General features: G+C 46.2%; 1 protein-coding gene across 2 annotated transcripts in view; it reads left to right on the forward strand.

Annotated features, from left to right (window-relative positions):
* Sae1 (SUMO1 activating enzyme subunit 1) overlaps positions 1–19,763 on the forward strand; it is a 56,620-nt gene that overhangs the window by 24,994 nt on the left and 11,863 nt on the right. For both annotated transcript variants that reach the window (XM_052172189.1, XM_052172190.1), the window contains one exon: positions 3,413–3,518. In XM_052172189.1, coding sequence (XP_052028149.1) covers positions 3,413–3,518 — 106 coding nt within the window. The remainder of the gene's footprint in view (positions 1–3,412; positions 3,519–19,763) is intronic.

The raw sequence follows: 19,763 nt of genomic DNA on the forward strand, positions 1-19,763 counted from the left end.
GTGTGTGTGTGTGTGTGTGTGTGTGTTGTGTGTTTGTGTTTGTGAGAGAGAGAGAGAGAGAGAGAGAGCAGCTTTGCTCTCCTCTGTGGTAATTACTAGACACATATGGCTGCTTAATATTAAACCCAGTATAAAAACGACAGCGCCAGTGTTCAGTAAGCACCTGTAGCTGCTGGCATGGGAGTTAGACACCGTGCATACATGACTACACCGTCATAGTCTGTCCTCTTGGACAGTACTGTGGGGCTTCTTTTAGGTGACTATATTACTGTTATGTATCTGTGCTATTGATGCATTTAGGTCTGTCATAGTCTGCTGGCATGGGAGTTAGACACCGTGCATACATGACTACACCATCATAGTCTGTCCTCTTGGACAGTACTGTGGGGCTTCTTTTAGGTGACTATATTACTGTTATGTATCTGTGCTATTGATGCATTTAGGTGTGTAAACTTTTCCTGTTTGAGACTGCACAGTGCATGCGAGATTGTGTATAATCTACTTGGGCAATCATGTTCTTTTTTCTGTGGGGCAAACCTCGGATGAGGGCATCTTCACCTTTCCCAGATTTTGTTGTTACTCTCAAGGATTTTTGCCAATGTACATTCCATGGCCAGCAGCAAGCAACAGTAACACTGCTTTGTTTCAACTGTGCTGTGAAGAGAAACTGGTTTGGCTTATGGTTTTCATTTGGTAGAATACTTTATTCCTTTTCAGATGGGTTCTCAATATATTGCTCTGACTGGTCCAGGAAGTAGCTTTATAGCCTAGACTATAAAGTTCTCATTCTCCTGCCTCTGCCTCCCATGCTCTGGGATTGTAAATATGCACCAGTGTGATGGGCACCTTTTTTTTTTTTTTTAATTAAAAAATTTCCAACAGACGCTGGTGGCACATGCTTTTACTTCAAGAGCCCAGGAGGCAGAAGACAAATCTCTTGAGTCAAGGCCAGCCTGCTCTATAGAGTGAGCTCCAGGACAGCCATGGCTACACAAAGAAACCCTGTCTCAAAAAAAAAAAACACCCCCAAAAATTGGATGGATGGATGGAGTTTTCCCCTTTATTTTACATGTATGAGTGCTTTGCCTCCATGAATGTGTATGTACCACATGCATGTAGTTTTTATGGGAAGCCAGAAGAGGGGATAGATTACCTGGGACTGGAGTTACAGATGGTAGTGAGCGGCCCTGTGGATGCTGAGATTCAAACCCAGGTCTGACGTAAGAGTAGTCAGGGCTATTTACTACTGAGCCAGCTCTTTTTCTGCTGTAGTGATAAATGTTTTGTGGAAAGGTACTTTAAAAAAGGGATACAAAGTCATTTCTCAACAGTTTCTAATCATCTGGGGATGAGTGAATCTGCACATTTGTGCCGTCCATGCTTATGGGTGATACATGCTTGCACATAGAGGCCGCTGTCTGATGTTAATATCAGGCTGTCTGTCGTCCTTGGTTGCTGTGTTTAACTTACATAATGAGATCAGGTGTCTTTTTTTGAACCCAGAGCCCACCTTTTTACCTAGTCCAGCTAGCCAGTTTGAGTCTCAAGTGCTGGGATTATAAGCCTACAACGAGCCTAACAAATAACCAGGCACATTATTTCTCTACACATTGTCAATAAGTTCAGTACCTCTCAGTCCAATGTTCATTCTAGTTTCTTACTGTTCCATGTGTTAATTACTTCTCTTCTGATAGGCAAGTCTGGCGTCCTGGATTGCAGTATTTGCTTGTCTTAGCCACTGGATGGAACCAGTGTCCTATGACTCTTTCTATGGAGATAGCATTCTTACTCTATCTGCTAGACTTTTCACTCGGGACACCCATGCTTTTGTGGAAATTCCCTCCCCAGAAAATGTCTATGTGTGGTAATGTGTGACTGTATTGCTCAGGAAAAAGTATGTTTGGGCCTTTTTTAATGTGTATTTTTAATTTTGGATATGTTCAGGTGTCTATGTAGGCCAGAAGCTTAGATCTCTTGGAATGGGAATTACAGGACTATAGGAACTGGGCATGGGAGCTGGGAGTTGAATTTATTTCCTCTGCAAGAACAGACTTAACTGCTGTGCCATCTCCTCTAGGCCACATATGCTCTTTTTATTTGTGTGTGTGTGTGTGTGTGTGTGTGTGTGTGTGTGTGTGTGTACATACATTGGAATCAGTTCTCTTCCATCCTGTGGGCCCTAGGGGGTGGACCTCAGGCTGTCAAGCTTGACTGCCATCTTTACCTGCTAAATAGTCTCTCTAGCCCTGTGTTGTTGTTTCCTAATTTTTTGAGGGAAATCAGTAATACTATTACACTAAGTAAATTAAAATTTAAAATCTAATATGTTCCATTGCATTTTCTGAGATAATTTGATTTGAGACTAGATCAGTGGTAAAGCAAATGCTCAGCAGTTGTGATGCCACGGCCAGCCCCAGCACAAGACAAGAAGTAATGTACTGTAGGTGCGTGCTTTTCATGCACACATAGTCCTGCCACAGGAACAGCAAATGCTGTTTCTGCTTCTGTAGCCTCTGTAACCTTTTTGATTTTTAGATTTTGGTGTTTTCGAGACAGGGTTTCTCTGTATAGCCCTGGCTGTCCTGGAACTCACTCTGTAGACCAGGCTGGCCTTGAACTTAGTTAGAAATCCGCCTGTCTCTGCCTCCCAAGTGCTGGGATTACAGGCGTGCAACACCACTGCCCAGCTTCTGTAACCTTTTGTCCCATCCCTTACTCATTTTTTATACTGTCAACATTACACCATTGTGCTGGGAAATATTTAGATTTTGGTTTTCTTCATAATTAAAGAATGTTCTGAGAGGCTGGAGAGATGGTTCAGTGGTTAAGAGCACTGACTGTCTACCAGAGGACCTGAGTTTAATTCCCAGCAATCACATGATGGCTCACAACCATCAGTAATGGAATATGATGCCCTCTTCTGGTGTCCTCACATTTATGAAGTAAATAAAATGAGAAAGAAAAACTAAAAAAGAAAAAGTTCCTGAATTAGTGTATTTTTTTTGTTTTTGTTTTGTTTTTTAAGAATGTTCTTTCTAATACCTTTTCTAGGTTTTTTTAGATTGAGATTGCTGTATAGTAGCTCAAGCTAGCCGTCCATCCTCCTGCCTCAAGCCCCTGGGTCCTAGAATTAAAGGCCTGTGTACCATCTCATCCAGTTTAGTCTATCTAGGAGGCAAGTTTGAGGTCAGCCTGGTCTAAATAGACCAAAATGAAATGGGTCTTACGAGGCTGGCTGTTCTCTCTTCCTGCGTAGGGAGCACATGCCCATCTCTGGTTGGGGTATGAAGGAGGTGTGTCTTAGGTTTCATTGGTAAGGTTTGAATGTGTAAGTCTGTATGACCTGGAGAGTGTTCCTGCCCTGACTCAAACCCGCATGCTTGTTTGTAAGCACTCTGCCTTGTCCCCACAGAAAGTGCTTTTCTGCCCTGTGAAAGAGGCGCTAGAAGTGGACTGGAGAGGAGAGAAGGCCAAGGCTGCCCTGAAGCGCACTGCCCCAGACTACTTTCTGCTGCAAGGTGAGACCCGGAGGTGGAGCCGCCCCAGCCCGGCCAGGCGTGTGCTGTGGCCCAGTTTTGAAGCTGTGTCTCCACACAGTGAGATGTAGCCTCACGGAGGTCTGGTTTCTGTCACTCTCGAAATGTGACAGAATGACCTGTCGTTTACAGTTGAGCCTGGGGCGACTGTAAGCCCCCAGCATCTTCTCACGCTGTCCCTCTTTTTTAAGATTTATTTATTTATGAAATGTGAGTACACTGTGGCCGTCTTCAGATACCAGAAGAGGCATCAGATCCCATTACAGATGCTTTTGAGCTACCTTGTGGGTGGTGGGATTTGAACTTAGGATCTTCAGAAGAGCTGAAGGTGTTCCTGCCTGCTGAGCCATCTCTCCAGCCCCCAGAACTGGACTTAAACCCTAATTCTCCTGACAAGACTTTTGAGTGTTTTCCTGTCTGAGTTGTTTGCTTTTTACCTTTGACAGTGAGGCCTCACAGAAGAGCCCAGCTTGGGCTTGAGGTTCCTCCTGCCTCATACTGCTCGACCGCTCAGTGTTGCTTCTGTCCCTGGCAGTTACTTTTCATTTTAGTGTGTGTGTGTGTGTGTGTAGTTGAGACAGGGTTTCAGTATATAACTTTGGTCTGGAATTGGCTGTTTAGACCAGGCAGGCTTTGAACTCACAGAGCTGCCTCTCTCCCCCTTTGTAAGATTTTTGCTATATATGTGCATGCCTTATCTGTATAAAAGTTCAGGGCATGTGTTCAGAAAATACTGAAGCGTGCTGGATCTCCTCTTCCAATGCTTGGGAGCCAGCTTGTCAGGGCAGGGTCCAAGCTTGAGTCCTTTGCAAGAACAGCAAGTGCTCTGAATGGCTGAGCACTTGATTCCAGCCCTGTCAAGGTTCGATTTTTAAAATACCATTTAAAAAATAATTGTTGGGGCATGGTAACACACGCCTATACTCCTAGCTAGCACTTGGGACTCAGACACAGGAAGTCATCAAACTCATTTTCAGCTACCTCGAGCATTTGAGGATAGCCCATGGGGATAGCCCACACTACCTGAAATGCTGCCTCAAAATCAAGAAAAGGACAGAGGGTAGGAATATTTAGCAGGTGAACTATTTTAAAAGCCTGAATGTCAATTCATACAGAAATATTTCAGTGGGTTAAGTAGGAATGAGTGTTAGGTATGTGAGAAATGCCTTCCCGACGACTGTGGGAGCCTTGTGGAAGGAGGGCCAGCTGCTCTGGGAGCGGCACCTGCTCCTCTGGGCCAGGCCTGGTTGCCCGTGTGCGGCACAGGAGCCATGGTTTGGAGTATCTGTGGGGATGAGGATACCCTTTCTAGTAACTGCTTATGGTGCAGCCCGGAAGCCTGACCTGGTCCGTCTGGGTCTGGTAGGTGGTCCCAGTTCTGGTTGTTAGGATGCATTGGGGAGCATTCCTGCAGCTGTGGGAGGGAGGGAGGGAGGGAGGGAGGGAGGGAGGGAGGGATGTCACTCAACAGCCCCAGCAGCTGCCCTGGCAGAGGTGGAACCGCTGCAAATATCAGTGCTGACTCTTACCTCGCATAGTTGTAGCTCTGGGGACGCTGAGACAGGAGGATTGTAAGGCTAACCTCAGAAACAGTGAGACTGTCTCAAAGAAAAAATAAGAAAACAGGATGCCCTGTCTGAGAATGGCCATTTCCAGGGTAGCCTCCCATCTGTGTCAAGATGACATCACTCTCCTAAGGCGGGTCAGCTGGTCCTTGGTTTGTTTTGTTCTTTCATGTCTTTCACTTTTCACCTCATTTATCTGTCTGTCTAAAGTCCGTCTGTCTTTTTTTGTTTGTTTGTTTGTTTGTAACTCTGGATGTCCTGGAACTTGAGTTGTGGACCACAATAGGATAGCCTTGAACTCAGATCTTCCTGCCTTGCCTCTGTAACGCTGTGATTAAAGGCATGTGCCACCGTTTCTGGCTCTTCATTGTTATTTCTCTTCTTAATAAGGATCTTAATGTAGCCCCAGCAGGCCTCGAACTCGCTGTTGAGGAGGATCTCTGATTTTTCTCAGATAGTGGGATTATAGGCATGTGCCTCTTTTGCCCAGTGTTTATAGGCTACTTTGGATGAATCTGGGCAAGCCCTGCCATCTTGGGTCCAGCCCTTTGAAGTCTGGATAAGCTTCTTGTGGGACTAGGTACCAAGAGCACCCAGGTGCCTGCCTGGCCTTGGAGGGCAGACACTTATCCAGTAAGAAATAAGAGCTGCCTGCTTTTCTTTTTCTTTTTTCTTTTTTTGTTTTTTCGAGACAGGGTTTCTCTGTGTAGCCCTGGCTGTCCTGGAACTCACTCTGTAGACCAGGCTGGCCTCAAACTCAGAAATCCGCCTGCCTCTGCCTCCCAAGTGCTGGGATTACAGGCATGCGCCATCATTGCCTGGCGAGGTGCCTGTTTTTCCTTTTGTTTTTCCATTCATACATAGCCCAGGCCAACCACCAGCGTACACTACTACTTCAGCTTTCTGGGGGCTGGCATTCCAAGAATGTCACTACATCTAACATTAACTGTCACGTCGTGATCCTGTGTTAGGTAGCCTATCATTTATGGGGTTTGTTTGTTTGTTTGTTTGTTTGTTTGTTTGTTTGTTTGTGACAGGCTCTCACCATGTAGCTTTGGCTGCCCTGGAACTTACTATGTAGATCAGGCTGGCCTTGAACTCACAGAGTACCTGCCTCTGCTTCCCAAGTGCTAGAAGAATTGATAACTTACAGTTCTTAAGACCAGGTGTTTGGAATAAAAATTGACCAAACATTTCCAGCCTATTTTGCCATTTTTCTAAGATGTGTGATCCTGAGGCCTACAAGTCCATTAAGTAAAAATATTGAAAGGGGGGTTTGGAGTGGAGTACCTAAGTGTTGAACACTTGTCTAGGGTGTCCAGAGTCTTCAAGATCAATCCCTAGCACCACGGAGAAGGGAAGGTTTTGGAAGAGAACAAAGAGGAAAAGTAATAGACTGTGAGGCTGTATTGTTCAAACTGCCACCTCATTACCGTTCCTGTAGCTGGCACCCCTGTCACCTTACCCTACTGAGTGATATAAAGACCTTGCTCTTAGAGAGTAGCTATTGGGTACCAAAGCCTGTTGCTTCTCCTTGGTGCCGTACTGCCAGACGCTTCCTTGTCTGTCTATAAACAGTGATTAGTCAGGGGTGGGGCTCACCAATAATCCCAGCACTGAGAAAGCAGAAGTAGATTGGGCAAAAAAACTGATTCTAATAATTTATTCTAGGACTAACTGGAAGATATGTATTGAACTGTTTTCTGACTTCTCCAGCCCTTTGTTTTGTTATCGTTGATTGGGGTGTTTTTTTTTGTTTGTTTCTGGTTTTTCAGACAGGGTTGCTCTGAGGGTTTCTCTCTGTGTATCCCTGCCTGTCCTGGAACTCATTCTGTAGACCAGAGATCCACTTGCTTCTGTCTTCTGAGTGGCAGGATCAAAGGTGTGGGCCACCACTGCCTGACTGTTGTTTGTTTTTGTCTTAAATGAGTACACTGTTGCTGTCTTTAGACACTCCAGAAGAGGACATCGATCATCGCATTACAGATAGTTGTGAGACAACTTGTGGTTGCTGGGAATTGATCTTCGGACCTCAGGAAGTGCACTTAACCTCTAAGCAGTCTCTCCCAACAACCCTATTGTTTTTTAAAGAAGTGTACTTAAGGAAACATGGCCTGGGAGCACTGGACTGTCATCCCAGGTGCTTGGGAGGCTGAAGCAGGATGATAGCAAAATTCAAGGTTTCTAAACTAGAACATGATCTCAAGGTCAGCCTAGACAAGTTAGTAATACCTTGTCTCCAAACAAGAAGAGTGGGGCTGAATCATGGCTCACCAGTAAAAGAGGACTGACTGCTCTTCAGAAGGACCTGAGTTCAAATCCCATGGCTCACCACCATCTGTCATAAGATCTGACACCTCTGGTGTCTGAAGATAGCTACAGTGTACTTACATATCATAAATCTTTTTTTTTTTTTTAAACAAAAAACACGATAAACTGGAGGGTGCATCCCAGTGGTTGCAGTACTTGCCTGCCAGTGCAGTTGGTCCAACGATCCATAAACAGCATCAAAAAGAAATGAGCACACAGTTAAACAGACCAGACGCAATACAAATGAACTCATATTTCATTGGGTTATTTAGAATTCCGATATAAGAAACCGGTCAGTTAATTTCTTCTTGTTTTATCATAGCTGAGTAAACAAACTTCCTGCAAGTCAAATTGCCACCTGCTCCTCTTGAGGCAGGGGTATATAGCCCAGGCTACATAGAGAATTTGCGTTCCTAGAATTTGCTCTGTAGACCAGGCTGGTCTATAACTTGGAGTGTTGGGATCAAAGTTGAACACCACCAGCACCACTCAGCAGCAGATTGACTTCTTGAGTTACTCAAGGTTCTTACCACAGCTAATGGCAAGAATGCTTAACAGAAAGCCAGTAAACACGTGGACGCCGATCTGCCGCCCTGAGAAGTGGGATGAGGTCAGTCTAGGTGAAAGTTCTTGCTTGGGGACTGGTGTGGCAGCTCCATCAATGGTTAGGGTCACTGTTTCCAGTTCTCAGCACCCACATAGTGGCTCATAACTATCCAGAAGTCCAGTTCCAGGCTAGCCAGCCCTCGTCTGATCTCCATGGGCGCCAGGCACACATGTAGTGCACAGACTGTGTGCAGGCAAAACACTCATAAATAAATTTATTTTGTTCATTAATTAAAGAAAAGTAATTATTGTAACCGAGCAAGAAACTAAAAAGATACATTTCTGTGAACTTAAGAAAAGGCATTGAGTTGAGGTTGGGACTCAGTGGTAGAACACTTAACCTCATTTGCATGAAGCTCTAGATTCAACCCCTGGTACTACCAAAGGGGTTATTAGATATAGTCCAGCGGAAAGGAACCCAGGCCTTGCCCTCCCTCCATCTGGATGCTCCATTTCTCATTGTGGCATCTCTGGAAATGTGTGGCCACTCAAGATAAAAGCAGGTGCTTCATCGATGGCTCTGGGGTAAGACTACTCTTTTGCTGAGGATCTGTGTCTGGCAGCTGATAGCTCCAGCACCAGGGGATCCAACACCCTATTCTGTCTGGCCTCCATAGGACACACGGGCCAGCAGAATCACTATAACAGCTGGTGTGACCTGAGTTGAGTCCCCAGAATCCGAATAATAATGGAAAGAGACAACCAATTTCACAGAGTTTTTCTCTAGCTTCCACACATATGCTTGCCCCGAACAGTAAGTAATAAATGAAGATTAAAAGAAAATGAAATCAAGCCGGGCGGTGGTGGCGCACACCTATAATCCCAGCACTCTGGGAGGCAGAGGCAGGCCGATTTCTGAGTTCGAGGCCAGCCTGGTCTACAGAGTGAGTTCCAGGACAGCCAGGGCTACACAGAGAAACCCTGTCTTGGGGGGCGGGGGGGGGGGGGGGGGGAGAAGAAAATCAGGAGCATAGCTGTAGACATTGAATGGCCGTTGGGGATTGTCGTATGCTACCAAGAAAGCAAAGTGCAGGAAGAGGGTGTGTGAGGTCGGGGAAGATGAGTAAGCCTGTGAAGAGCCAGGGCCCGGGGCTGCAGAGTTGTCTCAGCAGTAAGAGCACTGACTGCCCTTCCACAGAAACTGGGTTCAGATTCCAGCACCCACATGGCAGCTCACAACTGTCTGTAACTGCAAAGATCTGACACTCACACAGATGTACATGCAGGGAAACACCAAAGCACATAAAACAAAGACAAATAGATTAAAAGGCACTGGAAGGAGCAAGAAGCGTGGGATTTTATATCTAAGCTGTCTACTATGTATGTGCAGTTTGGTTTTGTTTGTTTGATTCATTGGGTTTTCCGCTTTTTTGTGTGTGTGCGCACAGACGTGCACGCACGTGCGTGAGTGTAGGTACCCAGAAGAGTATTGGATCCTCTCAAGCTGGAGTGGTTTTTGAGGCCTCCCGCTGTGAGTGCTGGAATTGGCCCTTTTGGAAGAACAATACTGCACAGACAGACGATCTATAGCAAAGTTGGTCTTGAACTCTTGGTCCTTGGGGCTGCTGCCACACCCAGATAATTTGCTACTTTGACGTGATAGCTTAAGTGATACTGAAGGTCTTTGAACTGGTGAGTGATCTTGTTCTGTTGGCTGGACAACATGCCGCCATCTGATCTGGAAAGATGGGGATGTGTAAGTTTTCAGTCTTTTCCAGACCTGAGAATGTGACCTAGACGAGCTGATGATGCTTTAATGATTACTTCATGTCACCTGGTTGTGCTCAGTGAGGACAGGGTAATTGGCTGTGGTGCATCCCTGAGGAAAAAGAACCTGACCTCATTGCGCCCCCCCCCCCCCTTGCACCTGGACAGAAACACTGGGTACTAGATAAGTGACTATTCTTGTATGAATGACTGGTTATTGCCTGTCTCCTCATTTATTCCACTTCAGAATGCAAACTGCTCACGTGGTAGTGTCCCTTCAGCATCCCTTGCTGGCTGGCAAGGCTGCTTCCTGTCTTTGCTCTTTCCTTCTCCCATGCACCCACCCCAAGACTTGGAGCTAAGGCTAGCGCCAGCCTTATGTGTATAAGATAAGGCATCTCACACTCTAATCCTTGAAAAAGCACACTTCTAGGTGCTGGAAAGATGGTTCAGCCTTGCAGGGGCCCTGGCTTTGATTCCCAGCACACACGTGGCAGGTCACAGCTGTCTGTTTTCTGGTTCCAAGGGACCTGATACTCTCGCCTCTGTAAGCAGCAGGCATGCACATGGTGCGGCATGCATATGTCAGACACTCAGACATATACAATAATTTAAAATTTCAAAAAAAAATTTTTTTGAGACACTAGGTTGTCTTGAGATTGTCATCCTCCTGCCTCATCTCTCCAGTAGCTAGTTTGAAAACACCATCAAACTCAGCACAAACCAGGCTTGAATTCCAGAGTCCCCTGCTGTGTGTGTGTGTGTGTGTGTGTGTGTGTGTGTGTGTGTGTGTGTGTGTGTGTGTAAAACCTCGGTGTTTTTCCAGTTAGTCTGAGACAATAGTGGTGAGGCGGAATGCTTCCTGCTGCAGTTCCCACTGTCTTGAGAGCTGTCCTCTCGACCAGTGAGCAGAAAGCGCTCATCTTTTTATTATTCTCCCATGGTGTGTTTCAAAACATTAAGTGTGAGCTGGTTTCCTGTGGCAAAAAGTTGACTTTGATTTGTTCTTTTTGAGGTTACTGTGAGTTTATCATAACAGGAGCGCTAAAAATAGTGTCCCTCAGATGGAAACTGTTCTCTTACCAACATGGACAGTAACACGCAGTCTTACCCAGGAACAGAGACAAGCGGACCACATCTTAAGATGAGTTTCTATCAGAGGGTCCTGCTGTCTCCATGCTCTCGGTCTCTTTGAATAAACTGTGGAAAAATACTTAGCATATACTACTGCCTCAGAACTGAAGGCAAAAGTAACCCAAGACCAAACATTTGGGTGTATCTGGTACTTGTAAGATCTGTAGCTAAAAATCAGGAGGAAGAATTGATCTCCTTATCAATGGACTCAAAACCTTAATACCTCATGAGGAAAACCCTACTGTAGGCTGTAGAACAAAACTGCTTTGTCATGTAGATATTCAGTATGGCCAAATAACTCCACAGCTATCAAAGCAGGCAGGCCCCTCTTTGGATTGAGGTAAGGAGGATAGTGGCCGGGCTGTGGTGGCGCACGCCTATAATCCCAGCACTCGGGAGGCAGAGGCAGGCAGATTTCTGAGTTCGAGGACAGCCAGGGCTACACAGAGAAACCCTGTCTTGGGGGATAAAAAAAAAAAAAAGAGGAGAAGGATAGTGTTGCAAGCCTTAGGCGGTCCAAACCCTCTGGCCTCTGAGGGCACCTGCACTCACACACACACACACACACACACACACACACACACACACACACACACACGGGTGGGGGGGAACATACACATAAAGTGGGAAGAGAAGCCTAAAAACCCAAACCAGCACCTAAAAAGAAATGTGCTAGTATTGAAATCAAGAAACTGTGCTAGGTCTCTAGAAAGGTGTTTGTTTTTAAGATTTATTTTATGTATATGTGTACATTGTGGCTATAGACATGCCAGAAGAGGGCATCCTATGCCCATTACAGATGGGTCTGTATGGTTGCTGGGGATTGAACTCAGGACCCCGGGAAAGAGCAGTCAGTGCTCTTAACTGCTGAGCCATCTCTCCAGTCCAAAGGAAAGTTGTGTTTCTTTGTTTCAGTGGTTTCCCTACCTATCCCATCCCCTGCCCCATTTTAATGGGGAAGATCTAATACCCTGAATGTACTTGATAAGAAATCAGTTGTTGGGGCTGGAGAGATGGCTCAGCGGTTAAGAGCACTGACTGCTCTTCTGAAGGGCCTGAGTTCAAATCCCAGCAACCACATGGTGGTTCACAACCATCCTTAATGAGATCTGACTCCCTCTTCTGGTGTGCCTGAAGACAGCTATAGTGTACTTAGATATAATAATAAATAAATCTTTAAAAAAAAAAAAAAGAAAGAAATCAGTTGTTACTGTATCTCCAGCCCCAAAGCTGTGTTCATCATCTCTCCTGACAGGGATCTTAAAATGAAATTCCTTATGACACTCACTCAGGAATATAGAGTTGTTTCCTTTCCAAAGGAGCAATGCTTTTGTGATGTTGTGGTAATGGGGGTTGTCCAGTGAGGCACTTCCTATATAAAGAATATTTTTTACTTTTATCAAATACTGGTGTTAGGGGATCTAGGGGCTGTGAACAGCTACTGGTGATGACCTTAGAAAGATTCAACTTTATTAAAAACTGATCAGGGCCTTAGGGAATACAAAGAGGATTACTTTATTCTAGGTCCTCATGAAGCTGTCTATAAGATAATTTGCATAGTAGACTTGTTACCATTTTCCTACTGTTGGTCAACCAGGAAATGCATCTAAACCAGGGAACTGCTACTGGCATGGCTCTACACACAGCTAGGAACGTGTAGCCGTGCTGGGAGTTGGCCCATTGGGAAGATATCAGGCAGCTGCTTGTTGGTTTCAGAATTGAGCTGGTTCACAGCTTTCTTCCCATAGAAAGTACTTGAGGAGGTTGGTGCTGGGGAGATGGCTCAGCAATTGAGAACACCAGTTGCTCTTCCAGAGAGCCTGGATTTGAGTCCAAGAAGTCACATGGTGGCTCACCAACTCGTAGAACTCCAGTCCCAGGGGATCTGACCTCAGTGGGTACAGGCATGGACATGCATGGTGCACGCATATATATGTAGGCAAAATACCCATGTTTTGTATAAATGAGTACATTTTTGTTTTCTTGCGACAGGGTTTCTTTGTGTAGTCTTGACTGTCCTGAAACTCACTCTATAGATCAGGATGGCCTCAAACTGTCTGCCTCAAGATCTGTCTGCCTCTGCCTCTGCCTCTGCCTCTTGAGTACCGGGTTAAGGTGTGCAACACCATCACCTAGATAGTTGTTTAAAAAAGAAAGGAAGGAAGGAAGGAAGGAAGGAAGGAAGGAAGGAAGGAAGGAAGGAAGGAAGAAAAAATAAAGTACTTAAGTTGATTTGGATTTGAAAGTTTAGATTCACATAATTTATAGGTAAAAAGCAGTGGTGGTATTAGTTTCTGTGTGGTTCTTATCAGTGGTAGGTTTGAAAGACTACAATCATTTAGAAAAGAGAAAGGTCTTACCATCCAGGGACAAGCAGGGATGATCCTTCAGCAGGACCTCAGGCCCAGAACCACAAGTCCTGAAGCTAGTCATGGTGCATCCTATAGTCCCTGGTGGCGTGCTTCCTTGGGGACTGTTACCTTCATGCCCACAGAAGGGCAGGTCATACTCCATGTCCATGCAGAGAAATCTGAATCAGTGTTAGAGTTAAACTCAGCAGAGGTTGTGCCTAGATGCCTTTTGAGCATCACCTCAAAAGCACTGGGAGATTGGTATCCCTGGCTCTGGGACTTTGCATGGCGCCAAGAGAACTGTTCCTTTATCTGAACTCTGGGCCCTTGTCTTACTCCACTTTACAAGACAGGAAAACTGAGTGAGGCCCACCACCATCGGATGCAGTCATAAGCCACATTGTTAGCCACCTGCCTGGTTTTCTCTTTGCAGGCCATGTCCCCTGCCCCCACTTCAGCATCTGCCTGTGAGCTGGTGACAGCCCCAGTCCCAGCTGCAGTTGTTAGAGCCTCACATCTTTTCTCTGACTGTCAGATAATAGTCACGGGAATGTCCTGTGCCATCTTCTCTCTCAAGGGTAGTTGGCAGAGAGCAGCAGATGCCCAGATTCAAAGCCACGTGCCACTCAAGTGCCGGGCTGGAGAAAAGACCCTCTTTCCCTGCTGCTTGTGACCAGGCAGAGGGCCGTCATAGTAGTTGTGTGACTGCTGTGCACTGGCCAGCCTGGTAGATGGGGGGCCATGCAGGACACAGCCGTGCGTTCACACTACTCCTCTTTGTAATTCTCCGCTTGTTTGCTTAGTTTTCCTTCATTAATTACGGTGTTTTTATGCTAGTTGGAATGTCCAAGTTAAAGGTAATCATTTATAGACAGAAAAATAGACTTCCTGGCAGAACCAAGAATCTGAATAGGAGTGTCATCGGTTTTAATCCAATTGATGAAAGAAATGTGACTAGAAATGCAGCTCGAGGATTTTAGTAGATGCAGAACATCTGTTTAGTAGATGCAGATACTCTGTTCTGTTCATAGTTAATCAGTCAAAACTATGGCTTAACATGGTGTGAAGAATCCTTTTCTTGACAGTCATCTGTTGTCCTGGCTCTCCTTGACCTCACTGTAGACAAGACCTCTGGCTTGTAGTGATCCTAGCACTTCGGTCATATTGCTGTTATTAGCTGTTTTATGTGATTCACTGAGCACTCCTGCCTCTGCTGAGAGGACTGCATAAGATGCAGTCCTCTGCCTTTTTTTTTTAAGATTTATTATCATTATTATTATTATATGTAAGTATACTGTAGCTGTCTTCAGACAGAGGCATCAGATCTCTTCACAGGTGATTGTGAGCCACCATGTGGTTGCTGGGAATTGAACTTAGGACCTTTGGAAGAGCAGTCAGTGCTCTTTCTTAACCACTGCGCCATCTCTCCAGCCCAGGTCCTCTGTCTTTTGCTTGAGTAATCTTAGTTTAATTTGATAGGCAAAAGGGTGGCTTATTTTGAGTCATTCCTTTCTTTTTTAAAAAATTGCTTATTTTATTTAAATTTTGAGTCATTTCTGAGAATTGGTCTTCTCCTTCACCCATCAACAGCTTTCATGTGGCTGTCTGGGGGTTTTCCAAAAGCATGTGAGAGACTGACAGTGTGAGGTAGTGTCTTTTGAACTGATTCGTCATAAGGCCATTGATGAAGTTTTACTGGAGAGAATAAATGGTGAGGCACTAGCTCTCTGTCATTATAACAGATAGCCTGAGGCAGTACGCTTCATAGAGGACAGCGGTCCCAGTGTGATGGCACTGGAGAGGTAGGGCAAGAGGATAGCTATTGGTTCTGGGCCAGGGTCGTCTGCATAGCTAGTTTGCGACACTAGAGTTGCATGATGTGATGTGGGTGGGTGGTCCAGTCCCTTGGAACTGACTGGCTATTCACAGCTGACCAGGACCACTCACAGGTCACAGGCAAGGATGAGGGGGTGAGGGCTCCATGCATAGTCCCTGTCAGATAAACCTGCACCGACCCACAGACCTCTCAGTCATTCGAGCTGGGAGCTGAGGGCTTGTCATGTGCACACTCACACAGCTCATCTGAGTCTTCAGGGAGTCTGCTGTGGAGGAGGATCTGCGCACCATGTGGCTCTGGCATCACCTGGCAAGGTCTTTAAGTATGTCATTTGTGGATTGTAGGGTTCCTGCCTCAGGCCTTGGGTGGAGCTCAGGGACTCCGGTAGTGCTTATGAAGTTAGGAAACCTATGCATGTTCAAGTCACCAGAGTTTGCAAGCCTACACATGGTGGCCTTCAGGTATCCCTTTCTTCCATGACCTATTGCCTCTGAATTTCAAGTACAACACTGAGATTGGGGGGTGGGGCGGGGTGAAGCACGGTCTCTTTTTGTCCAGGCTGGCATTAACTATTATATAGTAAAAGATTACCTTGGACTCCTAATAGCTCTGCCTTTACCTCTTTTTTTTTTTTTAAATTTATTTTATGTATATGAGTACACTGTAGCTATTTTCAGACGCACCAGAAGAGGGCATCAATCCCATTACAGGTGGTTGCTGGGAATTGAACTCAGGACTTCTGGAAGAGCAGTCAGTGCTCTTAACCACTGAGCCATCTCTGTAGCCCCTGCCTTTACCTCTTAAGTGATGGGCTTATAGACCTATGCCACTATGCCCAGCTCAAAAGGCCATTCATTTCTTTGTTTTGGGAATTGACTACGGATGGCTTTGAAATTCTGCCTCTGCCATCAGAGTTCTGGGATTACAGGCCTACACCACACCTGTCTTTCATGGGACAATTTGTTTTATTGTGTGTATGGGTTTGGGCCTGCATGTTGGTCAGTGTGCTGTGTATAGCCAGTATCCATGCAAGCCTGAAGAAGATCTCCTGTTTCTCTGGAGCTGGAGGTTGTGGGTCTTGGGCTCTCTGGAAGAGCATGTTGGGTGTTTATAAAGTGGCGCTGCCATCGTGTCTCTACTTCGGCAGGCAGATCGTCTGCCCCTGTCCTGGTGACTTCCCTCATTACCTTGTGTATAAATACTTGATCGGAAACAGAATGAGGGACCAGAAAGATGGCCCAGCAAAGCAGTGAAAAACGCCACACTTCAGTTCCTCCCAGGACCTGCCGTCCGTCCTGTTCCTGCCCCCAGCTGCAGCTGCCTGACAGTCTACAGTTGCTGGGGGCATAGCTCCCTTTTCAGACTTCTGTTTATACCTGTGCGCGCACACGCACACACACACAGTCTTTAAGAAGAAGAGACAAACTATTAGGGTTATCCTAGAAACGACTCAGTTTGGCAAGTATAATAACACTTTAATGTACGCGTCTGGGGAGGCACGCTGCAGAGGACCTGCCAGAGACCTGCCACCTGGACTGAGTGAGAGATACCTTCCTACTGACAGCGGAGAAAGACACTAAGGTGACAAGAGTGGACCAGGGAGGAAGGGCCGACCGCGTAGGCGTAGAACAGTGACAGGAGTAGCCAGAGCTAGTGCTGCCTGCCGGCTCTGGGGGCATGTGAGCTGGAACGCCCCTGTCCTTAGGGCTCGAACACCTTAGCTAAGTGTTCTTGACTCTACTTTTCCAAGAGACTTGAGCCATGTAGATGGTATTTTGTGCTACCCTCCAACTTGCCAGATGTCTGGCCCCGGATGCCTTTGGCACAGAAGGTGCAGACTAGCAGAGAGAACTCTGTGTATGGTTCTACCCGTGGGCGTGACTGACTGCTGAGAAGATCATTCCCTGGCAGCCCAGGCTGTAGAGCCTCTGAAGTTGGCCCTGCTGGTCCCTATGTGGGTTTTGGTCACAGAGTGGTCACCCTGTCACAATCCTCTGGGGAGATAGGTGGAACATCCTATTTGCTTGTCTCTGCCCAGCCATGGTCAGTACACTTCAGTGCCAACTCATGTTGGCTCCGAGAAGCCCTGTCTTCCCCCAGCTGTGTCCTACTGAATGGATGATTGACTCAATGCCAGGCCTATAGTTTTCCTGTGGTGCATGCTTCCAACAGTAGTCCCAGCACTGAGGATGCTGAAGCAAGGGAGTCACTCACTGGTAGCTGAGTTCTAGATGAGCCTGGGCAATGTAATGAACCTGTATCTCAAACAGGAACAAAGGAAGTCTTACTAAGTGAGCCAGCTGGGGGTGGATTAGGAGGATGGAGCCACAATCGTCTGGCCAAAAGATCCTGTAACATAAGTCAGGTGATTTTTTTGATAGAAATTCAGCTTCCTATCCTCAGTTGAGCCACTTTTGAAAGCCATCTTGTGTTTGGGCTAATTTGTGACACTTCATTGTCTTCTAACAAATGCTATGTGTGTGCTATTTGGATGGCTCTGATTATCACATTTACTATAGCAGTATTTGACTGACTTATTCTTGCATCTCTGCTGGGGAGGAAACCTAGGGCCTTGCACTTGCTGGGTAAATGACCATTTCTGAAGTGCATCCCTAATCCCTGCTGTGAGAGTACTTTATTATTTATCTAATTATATAGGGTTTTCCAAGACAGGATTTCTCTGTAGTGCTGGCTGTCCTGGAACTCACTCTGTAGATCTGGCTAGACTGCCTCTGGGGTGCTGGGATTAGACATGCTGCCACCACATAGCTTGTTTTTTGAGACAGCATGACACAATATAGCCCAGGATGGTCTTGAATGGGAAGTTCTCAGTTACCTTGTACCTGTGTTACCACAGCTGCTGTCAGCTTTGAGCTGGTGTTCTGGATGCAGATAAGTGTGTATAATGTTTAGATTTTTTGTAGAGGTTGTGTTATGATGTTTACATACACATAGATTCTCTTTGAAAGAACATGAAAAGACCCCCCCCCCCAAAAAAAAGATGAAAAAACAAAACAGTGTTTCTTTCACTCTGTAGACTAGACTAGTTTTGAAGACAGTTATTGACCTGCCTCTGCCTTCTGAGTGCTGGGGTTGAAGGCATACCCCACCACTGCCCCACACCCAGCTGGTAGTTGTGGTCAAAGTTTGTCTTTTCCATTACTTAGGCAGAAACATGGGTCGTCCATCAGCTCCAGCAGTAGATGTTAGTCCCATCACCTTGAGCAACACACATTAAATGGTTCAGATGGAGTTCATTACGTTTGGAAATCTGATTTTGTAGTGTTTTTATGTTATCCGATGACTCATCTTTTGTCAAAGTTGTTCTCCATTCCTGGCACTGTTTGATCTGAGTGAATTATAACCCAAACTGGTAAGGGTACACTTCAGTAATACAGAGTCCGCAGCAGTATATGGGTGTAACTGCTATTTAAGAGCAGCAGGAAGTAAAACAGCAGAGCATAAGACGACCTTGTGAGGGTCGGGGTAAGTCCTGAGGTCTTTGCCTTTTAAAACATGCGTTTCCTCTTGTCCTCTTGACCTCTGCTAACGAGCAGCGCTGGTGTTTGGAGAAGAGGGAAAAAGACAGCTTCTATTTGCTTTACTGCAAATAAGGCCCTGCTGCTGGCCACCTTCCCAGTGGCCTGAGAGCACTTCAGATGTGGTCAGTGAGGGCTGTGCACGGTGCCAGCCTGCTGGCCTCCTCTGCGCAGACTGCACCCAGAACGGCTGAGCTGATGCTGCCTCCCTTTGCTCTTCCTTGTGATGCCACCTGGTTTCTTTCTGAGAAAGAAGCTGATACTACTCTGAAGCCAGATGAACAAGCGTTTCCTATGCTCACCCTCTGATCTAGTAACTTGCAGTGGATGTTATCTTTGTGACCAACTAGAAAATGCACCTTGCAAAAATGTAGTCTAGTGTGTCAAAGGACCACACCACTTGGCACCTTAGATACCAAGTGCTTGAATAGTTCTGCCCCTTTTGGATTCCAGAAGCCAGCCTACGCTTGTTGTCCTGCTCCATTCCTCATAGCAGTTAAGGGAGTTGTCTCTCTCTGGGGTCTCTTCCTCGTGGTGCTGGTTCTCTGGCTGCTCTGTGGAGATGCGGGGGACTCTCTCTATGTCTCTCTCTCTCTCTCACACACACACACACACACACACACACACACACGAGCGTGTTCAGGAAGGCTCCTCACACAACAGATTCTACACAGTTTAGGGTTTGGTTCCAGAACTATAGTGGTAGTGGAAGCTGGTCATTTGTCAAAGTAGTTAACTCCCAACAACAGAAAGGACGGGGTTGTGCGGGCCACCACTGTAGGCTGCTTCTCCTTGCTCTGGGAACTTGAAGGCTGGCTTCCTCTGGCTGTTGTAAGCCACTGTGCCCCATCTGGCTACTTGGCATCACATCCACCCTCTGTCAACAGTACCCATGACCCACTCACTCGAGGGGTGAGTGCCCTGTCTTCTCAGGAGTCACTGACGTGCCTGAGCCACCAGAGAAACTGCTCTGCTAGACAGTCTGGTGTCTGGGTCTCCCTGTTTTCATGGGACATTAGTTGGGGCACAACAGAGAATGGCTTCCACTCCAGCCAGTCCCAGGTGCCAGCTTGGGTGCTGTCATTCACTGTACATCTGATAGCAGCTAGAAGCAAAGTTCACACAATGGCAGTGTGTGGCGGCTGGCCTTTAGCATGTTAAATGCTCAGACAGCACTA

The sequence above is a fragment of the Apodemus sylvaticus genome, chromosome 1 (assembly GCF_947179515.1).
Source record: "Apodemus sylvaticus chromosome 1, mApoSyl1.1, whole genome shotgun sequence".
Lineage (NCBI taxonomy): Eukaryota > Metazoa > Chordata > Mammalia > Rodentia > Muridae > Apodemus > Apodemus sylvaticus.